This window comes from Lagopus leucura, unplaced genomic scaffold, assembly GCF_019238085.1.
Source record: "Lagopus leucura isolate 7727_CA_CO unplaced genomic scaffold, USGS_WTPT01 Super-Scaffold_100001, whole genome shotgun sequence".
Lineage (NCBI taxonomy): Eukaryota > Metazoa > Chordata > Aves > Galliformes > Phasianidae > Lagopus > Lagopus leucura.
Window position 1 is genome coordinate 8,093,689 of NW_024962262.1, and position 15,373 is coordinate 8,109,061.

The 15,373-nt window shown below is 38.2% G+C and overlaps 1 protein-coding gene across 2 annotated transcripts in view; it reads right to left on the bottom strand.

Moving 5' to 3' along the window:
* The window catches only part of DCLK1 (doublecortin like kinase 1), a 222,883-nt gene that overhangs the window by 63,336 nt on the left and 144,174 nt on the right, over positions 1–15,373 (bottom strand). For both annotated transcript variants that reach the window (XM_042868303.1, XM_042868304.1), the window contains exon 5: positions 10,431–10,547. In XM_042868303.1, coding sequence (XP_042724237.1) covers positions 10,431–10,547 — 117 coding nt within the window. The remainder of the gene's footprint in view (positions 1–10,430; positions 10,548–15,373) is intronic.

Here is a 15,373-nt window from a genome sequence, read left to right on the forward strand (position 1 = left end):
TGTGCACTGAATCATAACGAGGTGCCTTTGGGGGCAACATACCAAATGACTCATCTGGAAATCAAAATGACAATAACTCTTGTAAAACCTTGGCTGACTGGCAATCTAGCAAATACTAATTCCTTTGGATAATACAGTAGGTATTTTAAATGGCTTTTTTCTTGCTTTTTACATAATACGTTGCTCTCACGGGATAACAATGGGCCCATATATTATGAAGAAGAACAGCCGTACCTACTACACTACGTGGATCAATAAAATACAGCATGCTGAGTGATAAATCACAACTACTAAATAGCGATTAAGCGCTATAAGCAATTGGATCTCAACATCATTTTGTGCAAGGCACTGTTTAAGATAAAGATGCATTTTCTTTGTATAACCATATGAACAATAAGAAATAGCAACTGCATTTACATAGAATGCTTTTATAGCAAACCGTTGCACTCATCTAGGCTACAAACTCTCTTTGTACAGAGGACAATGGTTTGTATATATCAGCACTGATTCAAATTTGTCCAAAGCATGTGTGGGGGAGTACATCCATATGGATGGACACATTCACTGAAGGTCACTTCGGCAAGAAAAACACACGTAGCTCTGGCCAACAGCACAGACTATAACTAAAACTGAAGTTATTATCAGGACTTCTGCAAACAATTATGAAAAGGGATACAGGAAGACATCAAAAAAGAGTTTTTTGGAGTCACAAACTTTTGAAGTTTCGAAGCGTTTCTTCTAAACAAATCTGTTATTATTTAAAAAACTAATATTAAACTACTGCAGTTCAGAGAGAGCTAGATATCAAGACTGCTCAGTAGTAAGACTTCTGCTCTGCCTTCTCTTTAAACCCAGCAGATTTTCTTAGGCTTAATTACTATTTTAGAGAAAATTTAAGACAACAGATATACTTTAATAAACTACATTAACACCAGGCACAAGTTCCCATTCCTTCCCATTCCCAATTAGTTATTTTCCATTACTACTGCCCTTTTCTTATTTTTATTTTTGTCTTAAAGAGAAAGACTTGAGGCTACGAACTGAAACCAAACAAATAGATGCAATGCTGCATTTGACTCAGTGCATTTCCTACACGTATCATGTTGGTGAGTATGTACTTTAGATGAAATAACAAAATATTATGAACTCTAAAAACTCTAAAAATCACTCACTTGCCATCACCAGATTATCCAGAGTGCTATTGGAGGCTAGCCATTGGAGGCTAAGTTCCAATGTTTTCCTCAAGAGTATATTTTTTAAATGAAAATGATGAAAGCTGTTGTGGTGGTGTTAGATGTCAGTAATGCGTGAAATCAAGAGGACAGTTAACAAACTGAGTCTTCAGGAGATCTGAATGTGCTCACTTTCATCCCCATGTTCACAATACAAAGATATAGAATACATAAAAAGCACATCAGGGTTTTTGTGAACATACAAGGACTTCCTGTGAAAAGCTGTTTAGTAAACTCTAGAACTGACAACTAGCTCTGGGGATATGAAACATCTGGTGAGCCGTGCACTAGAAGTATCCACTGCAGTGTAGACTTCTAAAGTAAGGCAAGATGAATCCAAACTTGAGCACTTAGAGGATTGAACTCTACTGAAGACTAAGCAAAATTCTCTCCATCTACCAATTTGGGTGGATTTTATATCAAGCACGGAACTCTGTTAAGTAAATTCTGATGTCTGAAGGCCACATAGGTTCTACATTAGAGTCAACCCAAAACGGGATTTGGGTGATGTAGAATCTATTTCCAGCTCTTTATATGCTTCTGCATTAACACAGACATAACTCATGTTATCCCAGCCATTCTTCTACTTAGGCTTCGAGTTCTGACAGAATGAACTCTCAGCATACATCATGTTGTCTATCTTCTGGGTGCTCAATGCACGTGGAGATATACGTTTCTATTACTCCTAATTAAGTTACTGCTTAAAAGAGAATCACAACAAGGAAGAAATGGTAACTTCTTATAATTCCTCTACTGCAGGGATTTTATTTATTCATACAGCTGGCTATAAACCATTCTGGTTTCTTACAAATCATTACACTGAATTTGCAAATTGAGTTGATATTCTGTACGGTGGAGCAAGAGGAGGTAGGACTGATTGTGACCACCTTCCTTAGCTCCATTTACAATCACGACATCTTTCTCACATATGCAGCTTATGATCAGATAACATGGGAACAAACGTGAATAAAATTTGTAACATTTCTGTATTTCTGAACTGCCCAAAACTCTATTTCTAGGTTGAATGCTTTCTGGTCTGAAACTGCATTCCTGTCCAGTATCTGCACTGCATTTCTCACTGACTGACTGATACAGTACATTCCTACAGGGAACCATGATGTAGATAAAAACATATGAAATTGGTAAATCACTGTTGTGATTAATCATGTTCTTGAGTGAGGGAAGAGGTTTCTTGTCACTTTTATTCATGAAAAGGCAGGGGTCAGAGACATCAGCCCACCACACTGCCTTCCCATTGTCTCATGAAAAAGATTTATTCATTTAAAATTTCACAGGTGAAGTACATACTAGAAAGCTAAAATAATAATAATGAAATTATTGTGGCTGTTCTGAAAAAACATATGCACAGTCTCAGCAGTTGTGAACTCCTCTGCTTACTGTCATCTCTTGATAGCAGGGCAGCAACCTGTCTTTTCACTTGTTTTTGCAGGATTTGGAAACCCACAAACATGGAAAGAAATCTACAAAATAGAACACTGAAGCTGGATTAATATCTACTGAGATAAATGGAAAAATGGTTTTCATATGAAGATATTTATAAACTGGTGGAAATGCTGTAAATAAAAAGTACCATGATAGTATTCCAATAAATAAGCCATCTTGACAGTGTTTTTTTTTATTAAGTAATGAAAACAAAAAGTGAGAGAAGCTGAATTAAGCTATCAAGTGCCAGTCTGACAAGCTGCCATTGCCACTGCATTATATTAAAATCATACTATCCCATAAAATTGCCTATTAATGTGTTAGCATTTGTAGACTATAAAATATATTGAGATTACTGTGTTTATGAAAGTGGTTTGCCAAACACAGAAGTGTGTGTGAGAAGAGGAAAAAGGAGAGTAAGAGTGGTGAAGGCTGTTTGGTAACCACAAAGCATTCATGACTAAGCTGAGCAACAGTCTAAACTGAAAAAATAATTTACAGAAGTTACAACACATGCATGTCATATGTGTATGCTAGAAGGTGGTGATGCCAGGTAACTACTTGACTTTGTCTCAGTTACTCCTGTAGTTTGTCACTGTCCATTTCAAAACAAAGCTTTCTTTCAAGAAGATTATGTAATTACAAGGTATTTAGGGAACAAAACCTTGGCATTTAATTCTTTCTGTTCTGTATTCTATTTGTATACAACTTGTAATTTTTATCTTCATTGCAGAAGGAAGAGATTGTCCATAGCGCCGCATTAAGCAAGTAGCCTTATTATCACTCCTCAGCAAAGACAAGGTTTTCAGGTTTTACCTAAGTGGTAAACTAACTGGAATAAATACAAAATAACCAGTTCTGCATTTTTATAACTGGTGCTAAAGCGACCCTTGTACATTCAGTCTTTCCTAGAGTTTATGTCAGAAGGCCATGATGATACAAAAAGAATCTCCCTCTCCCACAGCAGACCAGAACTAAAATTTCCGTAAAGAACTTTTCAGTTCATCAATAGATGAGAAATGTCAGCAGAATTACAAAATGCCCACACAAGAGGCTCGGCAGGTCCTCAACATGCAGGGCACGCTGCTCTCCTTAGGTTGATCACAACAATGGCACTGCTGCCACAGCCAAAGTCAGTAACATCCAAGGTGCAAGCACCAAGCATACATGGACACGGCAGACTTACCCAAAACCTCAGATGACAAAAGCCATCCTTGAAAACATAGTTCCCTGGAACCCAATAACTTTCCTGTAGCCTCAGAACGTAGCTAAGTAGTAAATTAAGTAGTGCTTAATTTAGACAGCACCTACATGTATGTCAGATCTAAGCAAAATCTCTCTTTTGAACTATTTTGCCTCATTGGAAAGACTATGATTCTCTCAGTCCACATGAATGGAATACCAACTTCAAGGATGTTTCTTTATTATCATTTAACTTTTTCATCCTGTAAGAGGGACTAACTATATCTACTCCCCTTACTTACTCTCAATTCTTATTATAAGCTATAAAATGAAAATAATATGTATTTTTAATGATTAGCATCAAATACCAATAGCATAAATGAAAAATTAAAAGGAAGCCAGGATCAAAGAATAAATCATCTGGAAATCCCTGGGTTCGTAGGATGACTCCATCACTCCCATGGGTTTGTACTCCTGGCATCAGGAAAGTTTTGTTTCAGCATATTCATTACAAAATCTGTCAGCTGAGTATCTGTAATAGTGTGAATAAACACATGTGACCCCACCAAAGAAAATATGATATGTCATGTTCTTTCCTTTGGGATCCAAAAGACCTTCTTGAGTCAGGTGGCTGAAGAAGGGTTGTTTCTGGGTAACAGCCTACAGATGAACAATCAAACTAAATGAAAACATATCTTCTTACAAAGGAACACATCTACTTTTTTTTTTTTTTTTTTTTTTTTTTTTTTTTAATAGCTGTGGAAAGTAAAGTGTAAGCATCTGCTCTAGGGAAGCTTTCAGTACGATCCAATTTCTACATCCTGGAACACTTTTTTTTTCCTCTAGGGAACATCTACAGTTTTGATCAGCTTTAGTTTGATGTGTAACTTCACAAAGCCTTTGCCCAGATGCAATTTTCATAAAAAACACTTATCCTGCCCTTGTTAATACAGCCTACTTGAGATGTTCTTCATAAACATTCCTTCTGTCAATTGGAATAGATATGTATAATGCAAGTTACTCTTGTAGTAAACACTTGTCTCACAAAATAATCAAATTCTTGAAATAACTCTTCTTAGTACCACACTTGAGTCATTGTTACAAATAAGATTTAAGCAATTTGAAATATTTTAGGTAATAGTTTGAGGGTAAAAGGAGAAAGCATACAGGGGATGAAAAGTGAAAAAGAAGAAATTCTCAAGGAGGTGCTCAAATTGAAAAGTCACTGCAAGTCCTAAAACTATAGTTTGTATTTTAGTGGCTAGAATTCATCTGAATGCAGTAACTTTCATTTAATTTAATGGACTAAGGATACAATAATTCCAGCTCATGCTGCTCTTGATATGATTAAAAATAATGATCTGAAGAAGAAAGCATTGCTTTCTTTGAATGTCTTACCTCTACACCTGCACTGAGGCTGCCACCAGTGGTGTTAATTAGTAGCTGGACGGAAGCCAACAGCTACTGAATTGCTGTCAGATGTTTACACTTTGCAGTCACTGGCAATGAGCTGATACCTGGTATCTCTGAAATTCAACGTCACTTTCATGACATCCTTTCCTGAGTAATATTTGATGCCAACAAAAAAACCATCAAAGTGTTTTACAGACTTTGAGAAGATATCAGGACAAGCAAGTAGAGGCAGGGTTATCTGTTGCACGTGGAAGTAGACTTCAGCATTCTGCCTGCTTGTGAGTTGATGCTGCTGTTCCCTTCTTTATTCCCTGCTTCATTTTGCAATTCAGACTGAAAGTATTTTGAAACAGACAATACCTCAAATGCATTTGTAAAAAAACATAAAGCAGTCCTACTGGAGTGAGATTTCTGGCTTGTGGTACTGTTTTGAAACACTGTCAGACGTAAACAGAAAAACAAACAGAACACATAATAATGAAGTCAACCCTTACCACATATCTTAAAGGCTTGCATGTACTCTTTAAGAAATAAAGTCTTCTGTGTTTTTACAGATACAGAGGTTTCAACTGCTCTCAGAAGCCAGAGAGGCTAACAGGAAAACATAAGCATTGTAAGCATATCATGTTTAAAAACAAAAGGGAAAAAGCAAGACTGAAAGAAAGGTGAACATCATTTATTGAAAGGTTCACAGTTCTCTTAAATATGTCAATCAATGGTGTAAAAGCAGACACGTTTTTTTCACTCATTTTAGGTTGATGTCAAGAAAGGGTAAGGAGTGCATCTCCCATTCCCTTACAGATGAGTCTGTTCTCCTTTGCTCTCAATTGCAAATTTGAACCTGCATCGCACTAAGTCCTGGCACAGACTCAGGCATCACTAAGTGTCTTTCTTTGCAAACCTGCAGCCTGCTCTGCACTTGCAGCTCTATCCTTTCTCCCCACTCTGCCAGGGCTGGGTATCCCTGAACCTGTGGGCCAGCATTTTCCTTGTTGTTCTCATGTCCTGTTCAGCATGGGGCTTTCAGGTTCACTACTTGATGGTTCTCAACAAGGGGCTCACTGAGGAGAAGGGACTCAGCATCCTTTGTCTGCTTCTGCAGACAGCCAGGGACCACCAAGGTGAGATTGAAATCAGGGGCTCTACACATTAGGCCCTTCAAGCAGGATTTTCTCCAGAAGTCATCTGTAAACATTACTGAATTGATCTTCAAATCGTCAGTTATGATAAAAAGTTACTCTCCAAATTACAGATGTGAAACTGAGATATGTACATTAAAGACAACCAAATCACAACCCCCTTCAGTTTCTGTGAGCACTTTAAGAAACCATTGAGACAAACATGGGCAACTTCATCACTCCATGACACTGTTTGCACTCAGAACAAATATCTCATGGACTTCACTGCATTTGGTTCAAGCCAAAGTCAGGCTTAGTTCACATAATTTACAACTCCACAACAAGCAGGGGAACAGCTCCTAAGAATGATACTCAAGTGCTTAAACCAAAGTAGTCTGTCTACATTTCCCAGCCTCACTCATCACTTCAGTCACAATGTGCAAATGAACCCAAAACTGTGCCTTTGTTATCTTCAAAAATTATTCATTCCTATTAGCTATTCTGTGCTGGAAGGAAAAAAAAAGTCTGCCTACATTAAAAAGCATAACATACTAAAGATGTATATACCGGAGAATTAAGGGTAACTCAATGATTTCCCATCATTTTAGAATTTGGATTATCCCAATAAAGGCAAGAATTGATGACAGAACCAGGCATCTGATCCTTTTACTTGGCAACAATGTTCCAACTTCCACGAGAGAAGCAAGAATCAACGAAGAGGAATCAGATTCTTCCTAATTAGCTACTCATTTCTCTGTATATAGCTCACAGCCTTTTTTGTTGAGAGTACAATTTAATGATACAATTGATAATGCTTTCTGCCCACCCTGTATCACTACTTTTCTCAACTTCCTGTCTTTTAAGATACAAGCCTTAACAAAGTTGGAGACCCTGCACATAGCAGGGGGGAGTTGAAACTAGATGATAATGATGATGCTTTTCAACCCAGGCCATTCTATGATTCTATGATTCTGTGAAAACAATATGCCTTTCTTTTGGAATATATATATATAGCCTATGATCAGAACAGCTGAGTTCTTCTCTACTACTTCTTATGCTAATACCTAATGAGAAAAAAATCTAAGACAGTCGTTAAAAGATGAACTAAAAGCAGTTTAAAAGCACAGAGTAAAAGACACATATATAAACTTGGCAGTAACCTGACAGCAAAAGTGTAAATTTATGTTTTATGTGCTGGTCACAGAATCACCAAGGTTGGAAAAGACCTACAAAATCATCCAGTCCAACCATCCACACATCACCAATCGCTCTCACTAAACTTCAACACAACATCCAAACGTTCCTTGAACACCTCCAGGGTCTGTGACTCCACCACCTCCCTGGGCAGCCCATTCCATGCCTGACCACTCTTTCAGAAAAGCAGTATTTCCTAATGTCCAGCCTAAATCTCCCCTGGCACAGCTTGAAGCCATTCCCTCTCATCCTATCACCAGTTACACAAGAGAAGAGGCCGACCCCCAGCTCACTACAACCTCCCTTCAGGCAGTAATAGAGAGCAATGAGGTCTCCCCTGAGCCTCCTCTTCTCCAGACTGAACAATCCCAGCTCCCTCAGCCTCTCCTCATATGGCCTGTGCTCCAGACCCCTCACCAGCTTTGTTGCCCTTCTTTGAACCCACTCCAGGGCCTCAATGTCTTTCTTGCAGTGAGGGGCCCAAATCTGAACAGTACTTGAGGTGCGGCCACCAGTACTGAGTACAGGGGGACAATCACTTCCCTGTTCCTGCTGGCAACAGAGTTTCTGATGCAAGCCAGGATGCCATTGGCCTTCTTGGCCACCTGGCTCATGTTCAGCCGAGCATCAGTCAATACCCCCAGGTCCATTTCCTCTACGCAGTCCTCCAGCCACACCGCCCCAAGCCTGTAGCGTCGCCTGGGGTTGTTGTGGCCAAAGTTCAGGACCCGGCATTTGGCCTTGTTGAAACTCATCCCATTGGCTTCAACCCAGCCATCCAGCCTGTCCAGATCCCTCTGTATGGCCTCGCTACCCCCAGGCAGATCCACACTTCCAGCCAACTTGGTGTCATCCGCAAACTTACTGAGGGTGCACTCAAGCCCTCACTGTGCACTCAATGCCCTCATTAATGGTCATTTATGGGAGTATAATAGTGAGATATTTAATGTAAAGAACGTGGAAAAAAATTATCTGCTCATATATGCTCTTGACAGTAATTGTTATATTCTGCTGCTGTTACATATATGTAATTCCAATAAACAGGCACTATTTTTAGGCCTATTGGATGGCAGAACAGTGAAATATGTATGACATCTCCACTTCACGGGAGAATTTTGTTTTTTGCTTATTACTCAAGTGTCTGTGCTTTCTTTCCATTGTTCTTTTACTGCAACGTCTAACATCAAACTGTGTATTTAAAATAAATACACTGATTTTTTTTAATGTTTATGTTTTGTTTTTTTTTTCTCTGTAGGAGATATAAAGTTTATTCATCTACACTTCCCAAGTATATTTAAGTAAAAACATTACTATTTAACACATGGTCAAAACCAGAATGGGATCATGCACTCACCATGGAAAAAATATTGCTAGTCTCATGGTAGAAACATTTTTTATGCAGAGTAGGACTGTTTTTCCATATAAAAATGAACATACATAGGTCAGTGTTCATAACCTGTACTCACAAATAAAAAAATATTGGGGGAAAAAAACATCTGTAATATCCACGGACCAAGTAGAACCTCTTTTGCTAAACTTTAATTTGATTTTGTTCCATTGAGTTACAAATAAAATAACTTGAAGTATGTTTCAGAAAGAGTTAGTCTGCGTGCTTCTTCCTCACAACTGATACTTCTTTCCATCACCTCTTTTCAGGCTTCTCTATTTCAGATGTTCCTAAGACAGTGGGAGGCACAGTGCCTCCCAGCCCTCCTACACACAGATCTACGCCTCTGTCTTTCATTGTGTTACCCCCACTTTCCTCCTTCCCTGATCAAGAGCACTTTTTTTCTTAGTCTACTCTTGTGAAAAATATGGTTCCACTTGATTCACACCTCCCCTCTTTGAAAGCATCTAGGAGCTCCTTAGCACCTGGACAGTTCTGACTGCCACCTTCCTTCCCCCTAAGGATATTATGGTGCAGGATGCAGGTAACAAAAAGGTTCCAGTATGTTTGCCTCCCTGTAGGCAGAATACTTAAAGCAAGAAAGAGTGAGGTGACTTTCACACAGCTCTAATGTTTGCCTCTTACAAAATCTATATTCACAAGCAGTGCTGCAACCGCTGGACTGGGTCTACTCAACTGGCCCGTACCAAGTATTATTTGTACTTATGAGTTAGGATTTGCACTGGCCCCAATACAGATAAATTATCTAATGTTCTTCTTTTACATATCTGCTTCGAAAAAGCTGCGAGGAGGAACTAGTTATAGGCTGCTTAGTAGGAGAGGACAATTAAGTCCCTCCAGGCAGAATTACAACTTATTAAAGCTTTTGTTCATCCTCCTCCAATCTGTACCACTGGCTTGTTCAGCCAACTCTGACTTGCTTCTTCCTCAGCAATCTTTTTTCTCAGATTTACACATCTCTGCATTTACATTCTGTCTTTGTCCTTCTCCTCTTTCTCAATATGCTTAATATCTTTAGCCTATTCTTTCCTCACTGCTGACTTGTAGCTCCCTCAGAAACAAAATGCAAAAAAACCCCTGAAATCTGCCATGTACAGACACAGGCACTACACTGAGTGACTCGACTACTTTCTGAACTGTTTATTCAGTTCTTAGTAGAAGGAATACTTCCTTCTGTCAGTCTTTATCTACAAGAAACAAAATCACGGAAGAACAATGAAGGAAAATGAAGAGAAATGCTGGAGAATAATCTATAAAGTAGTGAAGAATTCTTTTGTATCAGAAGACATTTCTTCTCATGTGCAATTGACAGTAAGTGAATTTTTACTATCAACTGTTTTACATATATATTTTACAGAAATATTGTATTTTAAGCATACTGCCAGTTGCACTGAAATAAACTGCTTGCTGCTTTTAAGAAGAAATTCTTGCTTGCTTTACCTGAGCTGGTAGAAGCAGGAGACTTGCTGCGTCGGGATGGACCTGGGCTCTTGGTGGTGCTCCTTCGTGAACTTGAAGCTATTTTGGTATAAGAAGTAGATTTCACCACTCGACATTCTAAAAGACAAAGAAATTACATAAGTTAGCAATTAAGAAAGCCAGCAAGATTCTGAAACAGAAAGAGCATGAAAAGCACAAACATTTAGCCCACGCTTGTTTCCATTCATCTTGAGGAGTTTTACGGGAAAGTATAAAATCTGTACAAATGGCTCCATTAAAATCCAAGTACAGTATGTACCACTTTTCAGACAAAGAACTGCTGCGGTAATCCAGACTTTCAGATACCATGGTTACTGCAGGTACTTAGAACAGCTTAATTTAAGAGTGCCGAGACAACACATAAAATTTGTTCGCTTTTGAAGATTTCAGCACAAATAATGCAGTTGCTTTTTTTTTTTTAAATGATTTAGTTGCAGTGTAAGCATTTTTGTCAGCCTAGTAGTAACCTCTGGAAGAACTGGAAGGCTGCTTTTATATATCAAAATGTTAAGACTGTGCAAGATGACGCAGGTGTCTGTCACTCATGAAAGGTTTGAAGAAAGTGAAGCAGGTTTGTTGCTCCTGCTTAATCCTCTGGTGAGCAACAGCCCACATTGTATAGCACACGCAATTCATCAAAGGTTGAGGGAAATGGCACTACTTGCTCATAAGAGACATCAGTAAAATCAGTGAAGAGGCGAAATTACCCTCCCACTTGAGAACACTGCAAGATGTTCAGGTTAGGGTTTATATACACCCACACAGCTCTGTAGGCATTCTTGCATTACGCCTGCAAAATGGTTCTTGGCCTGAGGATGAAAGAACTCGGTGTGCATAAAGCTGATGTCTTGCAGTCATAATGGATACTAAATTAATCACTAGACAAATTATACAGTCAGGACCGAAAAAAATATTCCACTTCTTAGCCAGTATACAATTAGAAGTCTGCAGCAATGTTTATACTGCATTCACCTCAAAATGTCAGTATACTTCACTTGTTTAAACATAAATAAATAGACATTTATTTCTGTATCAGACCTGTTCCCCATTTTCTTCCCATGGTTAAGTTTCTCAAAATAGGTTAAGAGAAATAAACATGATTTTTTTTTCTCCCTAGTAAGAAAATACTATGTGCAAGCCTGCACATTATTTAGTCTCCACAGACGATCAGTGAAGCCTGTAACATAGTTTAGACAGATTAGAGTACAAAGAAATAAAATTGAGCATAACTAATTAACTTAAATATCTCCACCAGTGAATGATGTCATGAAGTGTATTTCTCTTGGCCGCCCTAACTGCTTGTCTGTCGTCAAGCTGTTGAAGAAGATGGAAACAAGAACTGATGCATTACTGAAGGAATGTCCAGCACATCTGAGAGCAGAGGACCATAGAAAAGCCCTAGTCTTCCCAAAGAAGCTTTTCTTCCCAAACTCTTCCATGTTCCTAATGACTACTAGTAGTAGTTAATTTCTTTCTGTTGACATTTTATGTGATTCATTCATTGCTAATCTCATTACATATCAAGTGACGACTGGAAATGGAGGAAAATGTCTACTCTGTTGTATGAGTTGATTATCAACTGAAAACAGGAAGAAACAGATGAAAGCTTTCAGATAGACTCAAGTAGGCAACTACATCAGAAAACTTACATGATGTACTTGCACAAATGGGTGCTTCAGAAATTGTCTATACATTTCAAATGCAAACAGGTTCTTTACCTTGTTAGCAAAGACCTAAAATGCCCAAACATCTAACAGTCAACTTCTTTGATTTTGTAAAATTATGATTCTATTCTAGTGTATGTCCCTATTCACAGGAATCAGTCAGTAAGGTAATTGAATATTTTAGGGGTCATTGAGCAAAAAGGCTAAAATAACGTCATCTAGCCAAACGAAAACCATCAGACTATATTCACTTGCTTAGTAAAAAAAACCTTAAGAGTCCATGAGGAAAATAGCCATCTACTTAATGTAATACACTTTACTGTACATGAGGCTTTTGTTTACTTTCACCATATGAAGAACATGGTATCTGCATTCTTTGTTTGCAATTCATGCTACAGGCTGCACTTTATCTTTCATCTCATTGCAATTATTAATACCTACTTATATTTTGAATACCTTATAACCACCCGGAGTTGGAAAGAGGTTAGAGACAAGATTCTGCATTCAAAGGTGCATTCCCAGTCACGTTATTGGAAAGGAATAGACAGAAGGTGGTCAGAAGAGGTGTCTAAATGCACGTCTAAGTTATGTTTCTGTCCTACAAACAAAATCGTGTCTCAATCAATATTCAGGATAGCACTTACTTGGACCCAGCCTGTTCAGAAATGTGAAGTAAATAATAAAGTGGGAAACGAAGATGTGTGTAAATGGAAAGACAGAGACATTTTGTCACTGAGCCCCAACTGGAACACAGAAGGTTCCCTATGATTTTTTTTACTTTGAGGACGCATAAGCACTGGAAGAAGCCTCATCCAGTGCTCTTTTCCACTGGAAGAAGCCCGGAGACATAGCAAAATCTCCACCCTTGGAGACATTCAAAAGTCATCTAGAGACAGACCTGGAAAACCTTTGTTTGTTGGATAAAATGTTACTCTGCTGCTTGCTGCAGAAAGGTCTGAGCTCCCACAAACAATTTATGTATGCAATGATATTGTCACATTAAGTTTGGAGAATTAAATTTTACTGCAGGCAAAAACCTCACTCAGTAAGGACACAACCATGGCTTGCCTCTTCTAAGACATCTATACATAAAGAAGAGAAAACAAAACAAAAGTGCATTGTTTCTAAAACCACATTTTCTATTCAGTATTTACACTGGCAAAGAAATAAATACTCTCTTCTCTTCATCTGATAACTCTGATAACTGTACAATAGGTGCTTGGCAAGCCATGAAATGGATTTTTTTCCCTGAATTTCTTTTGATGCCAAAACTACCAGAAATAGATCCAGACAGATGAGAATTATGCTCTTTCTCACACATGTGGGCATGCTCAGTGAAGAAGACACAATATTTTTCTATAGTATGTTCAGTGAGGAAAGAAACATTTCATAAAGCCCCAGTCCTTCCTCTCACTAGCGATGAAAATTAAAGCAACAAAATGATGATACCCATGGTAACATGAAGCAAAAGAAGGTCAATTTCAAGGTCCGATCACAGACTTTATTGCTTTCCAACTCAGTATATCAGATAAATAAGAATGTTTCTTCAGCCAGAACATCCTGCAATAAGATCTTCTATTGTATAACTACAGACAGAGTGACAAAGTAGGAGAGGTTAACACAGAAAATCAGCACTGAGACTAACAACATAACACACTGCAATGCCTCTCTAACAGGGATACTACCATGGGTGTCTGGGGCATTTAATGGATTTTTAACAATAAGGTTGAGAAAAAAATGGAAATACCCCAGGGCTACTACTTGACATGACTGAGACACCTCAGGGCCAAGATAAAGAATGGAAAGCACCTGAGATTGCACAGTGATGCCACCGAGTGTGCCAGTTGGTACAAGGAGGAAGCCCAACATACTTATGTGCCCCTGATTCTTTCTATTGTCAAATGCATAAAACGTTAGCATATGGTAACCATGGGATGCTAATGCGCAGAATCATAATGCCTCCAACCTCCAACTCTGCGATGTTCCACCTCCAAAATGCTTAATTAGCTTATGTGTTCATTAAATTTTACAATGGCAAGAAAGCAGCAGAGAATAACTAATCCACAATAAATACGTGAGAAAACGAACAAATTTAACTTTTTTTCTAGAAAAGGTTGTGAAAAGTTACCAATTACCAAGAATTACCAAAAATTACCAAGAGATTCAGCTACTCAGAAGTTCACTGCATGAACTTCTTGAGCTTCTTTTCTGGGTTAAAATACCACTTTCTGTTGCATTTTGTCTTCTTTGAGGTCTGTGTGTAAGGAACAGATATTTATTCTTTGGTATCCTTGCCAATCTGGTTGTTTAGGATGAGAACATTTAACTTGCTTCAGCGACAGCTGTATCCTACAGATAAGCAAGCGAGGAGGATGAAGGATGTCCATGCTTGTTGGTAAGCCACTTTACTGTAAGCCTTAGGCTGGTACCTTTTACCACTGCTTAACAATGTCAGCCTCACTATCCATGTCCTCAGGCCAATCAGTAGATCATTACTCCATATTTTTGTTTTTAATATTGAGTGATTTGTTCCATGTATCTAATTGGTAATGCAGCTAATAAGATTTTACTTTTTTGCTGCATTTATGCCTTCAATTAAAACCAGTAATCTTCTATTTGCAGCACTAAATTTCACTCTCTTCAGCAAAAGGGAAATAGCATCATCCTCTCTAGCGGCACTGATATATAATGCAGTTCACCCAACCCTACTGATGAATCAGAGGCAGCTATGGCTTGCAATTACAAAATGTTCATAAGGGTAACTATCAACCAGCTTCCAGAAAGGAAAAGGATATAAGGAGTTGTGCTAGGGTTTAAGTAATTTCTAATCTTCTGTTTTCATGGTTGTGTCGACTTCAATTTTATTCTGCATGTCTTCCCATTCAGTGTGTTTCTGATGTAGATGGACAGTGAAGTTTGAGCAGAATACAAAATCCTAAAGCTTTATCCCATCCATTAAGCTATCTGCTACTGTAAATACTCATTTTTTGTGACATCCTATCTATTGATTTGATTTCTAACCACTCTTCTGCTCATTATGAGGATTAGGATCCCTGACTATTTAAAAAGTGACAAATTTTTGTAGCAATAAATACCTAGCTTTCTTTATTTATCCCTGAGAAACATGCTTTTATTGGGATATAAAATATGAAAACGCTGAATTTTCTTTAATGTGAAAGGGTGTTCTCCAATTCTGAAACTAGGATAAGCGTTCACTGACAAAGAAAAAGTTTCATACAA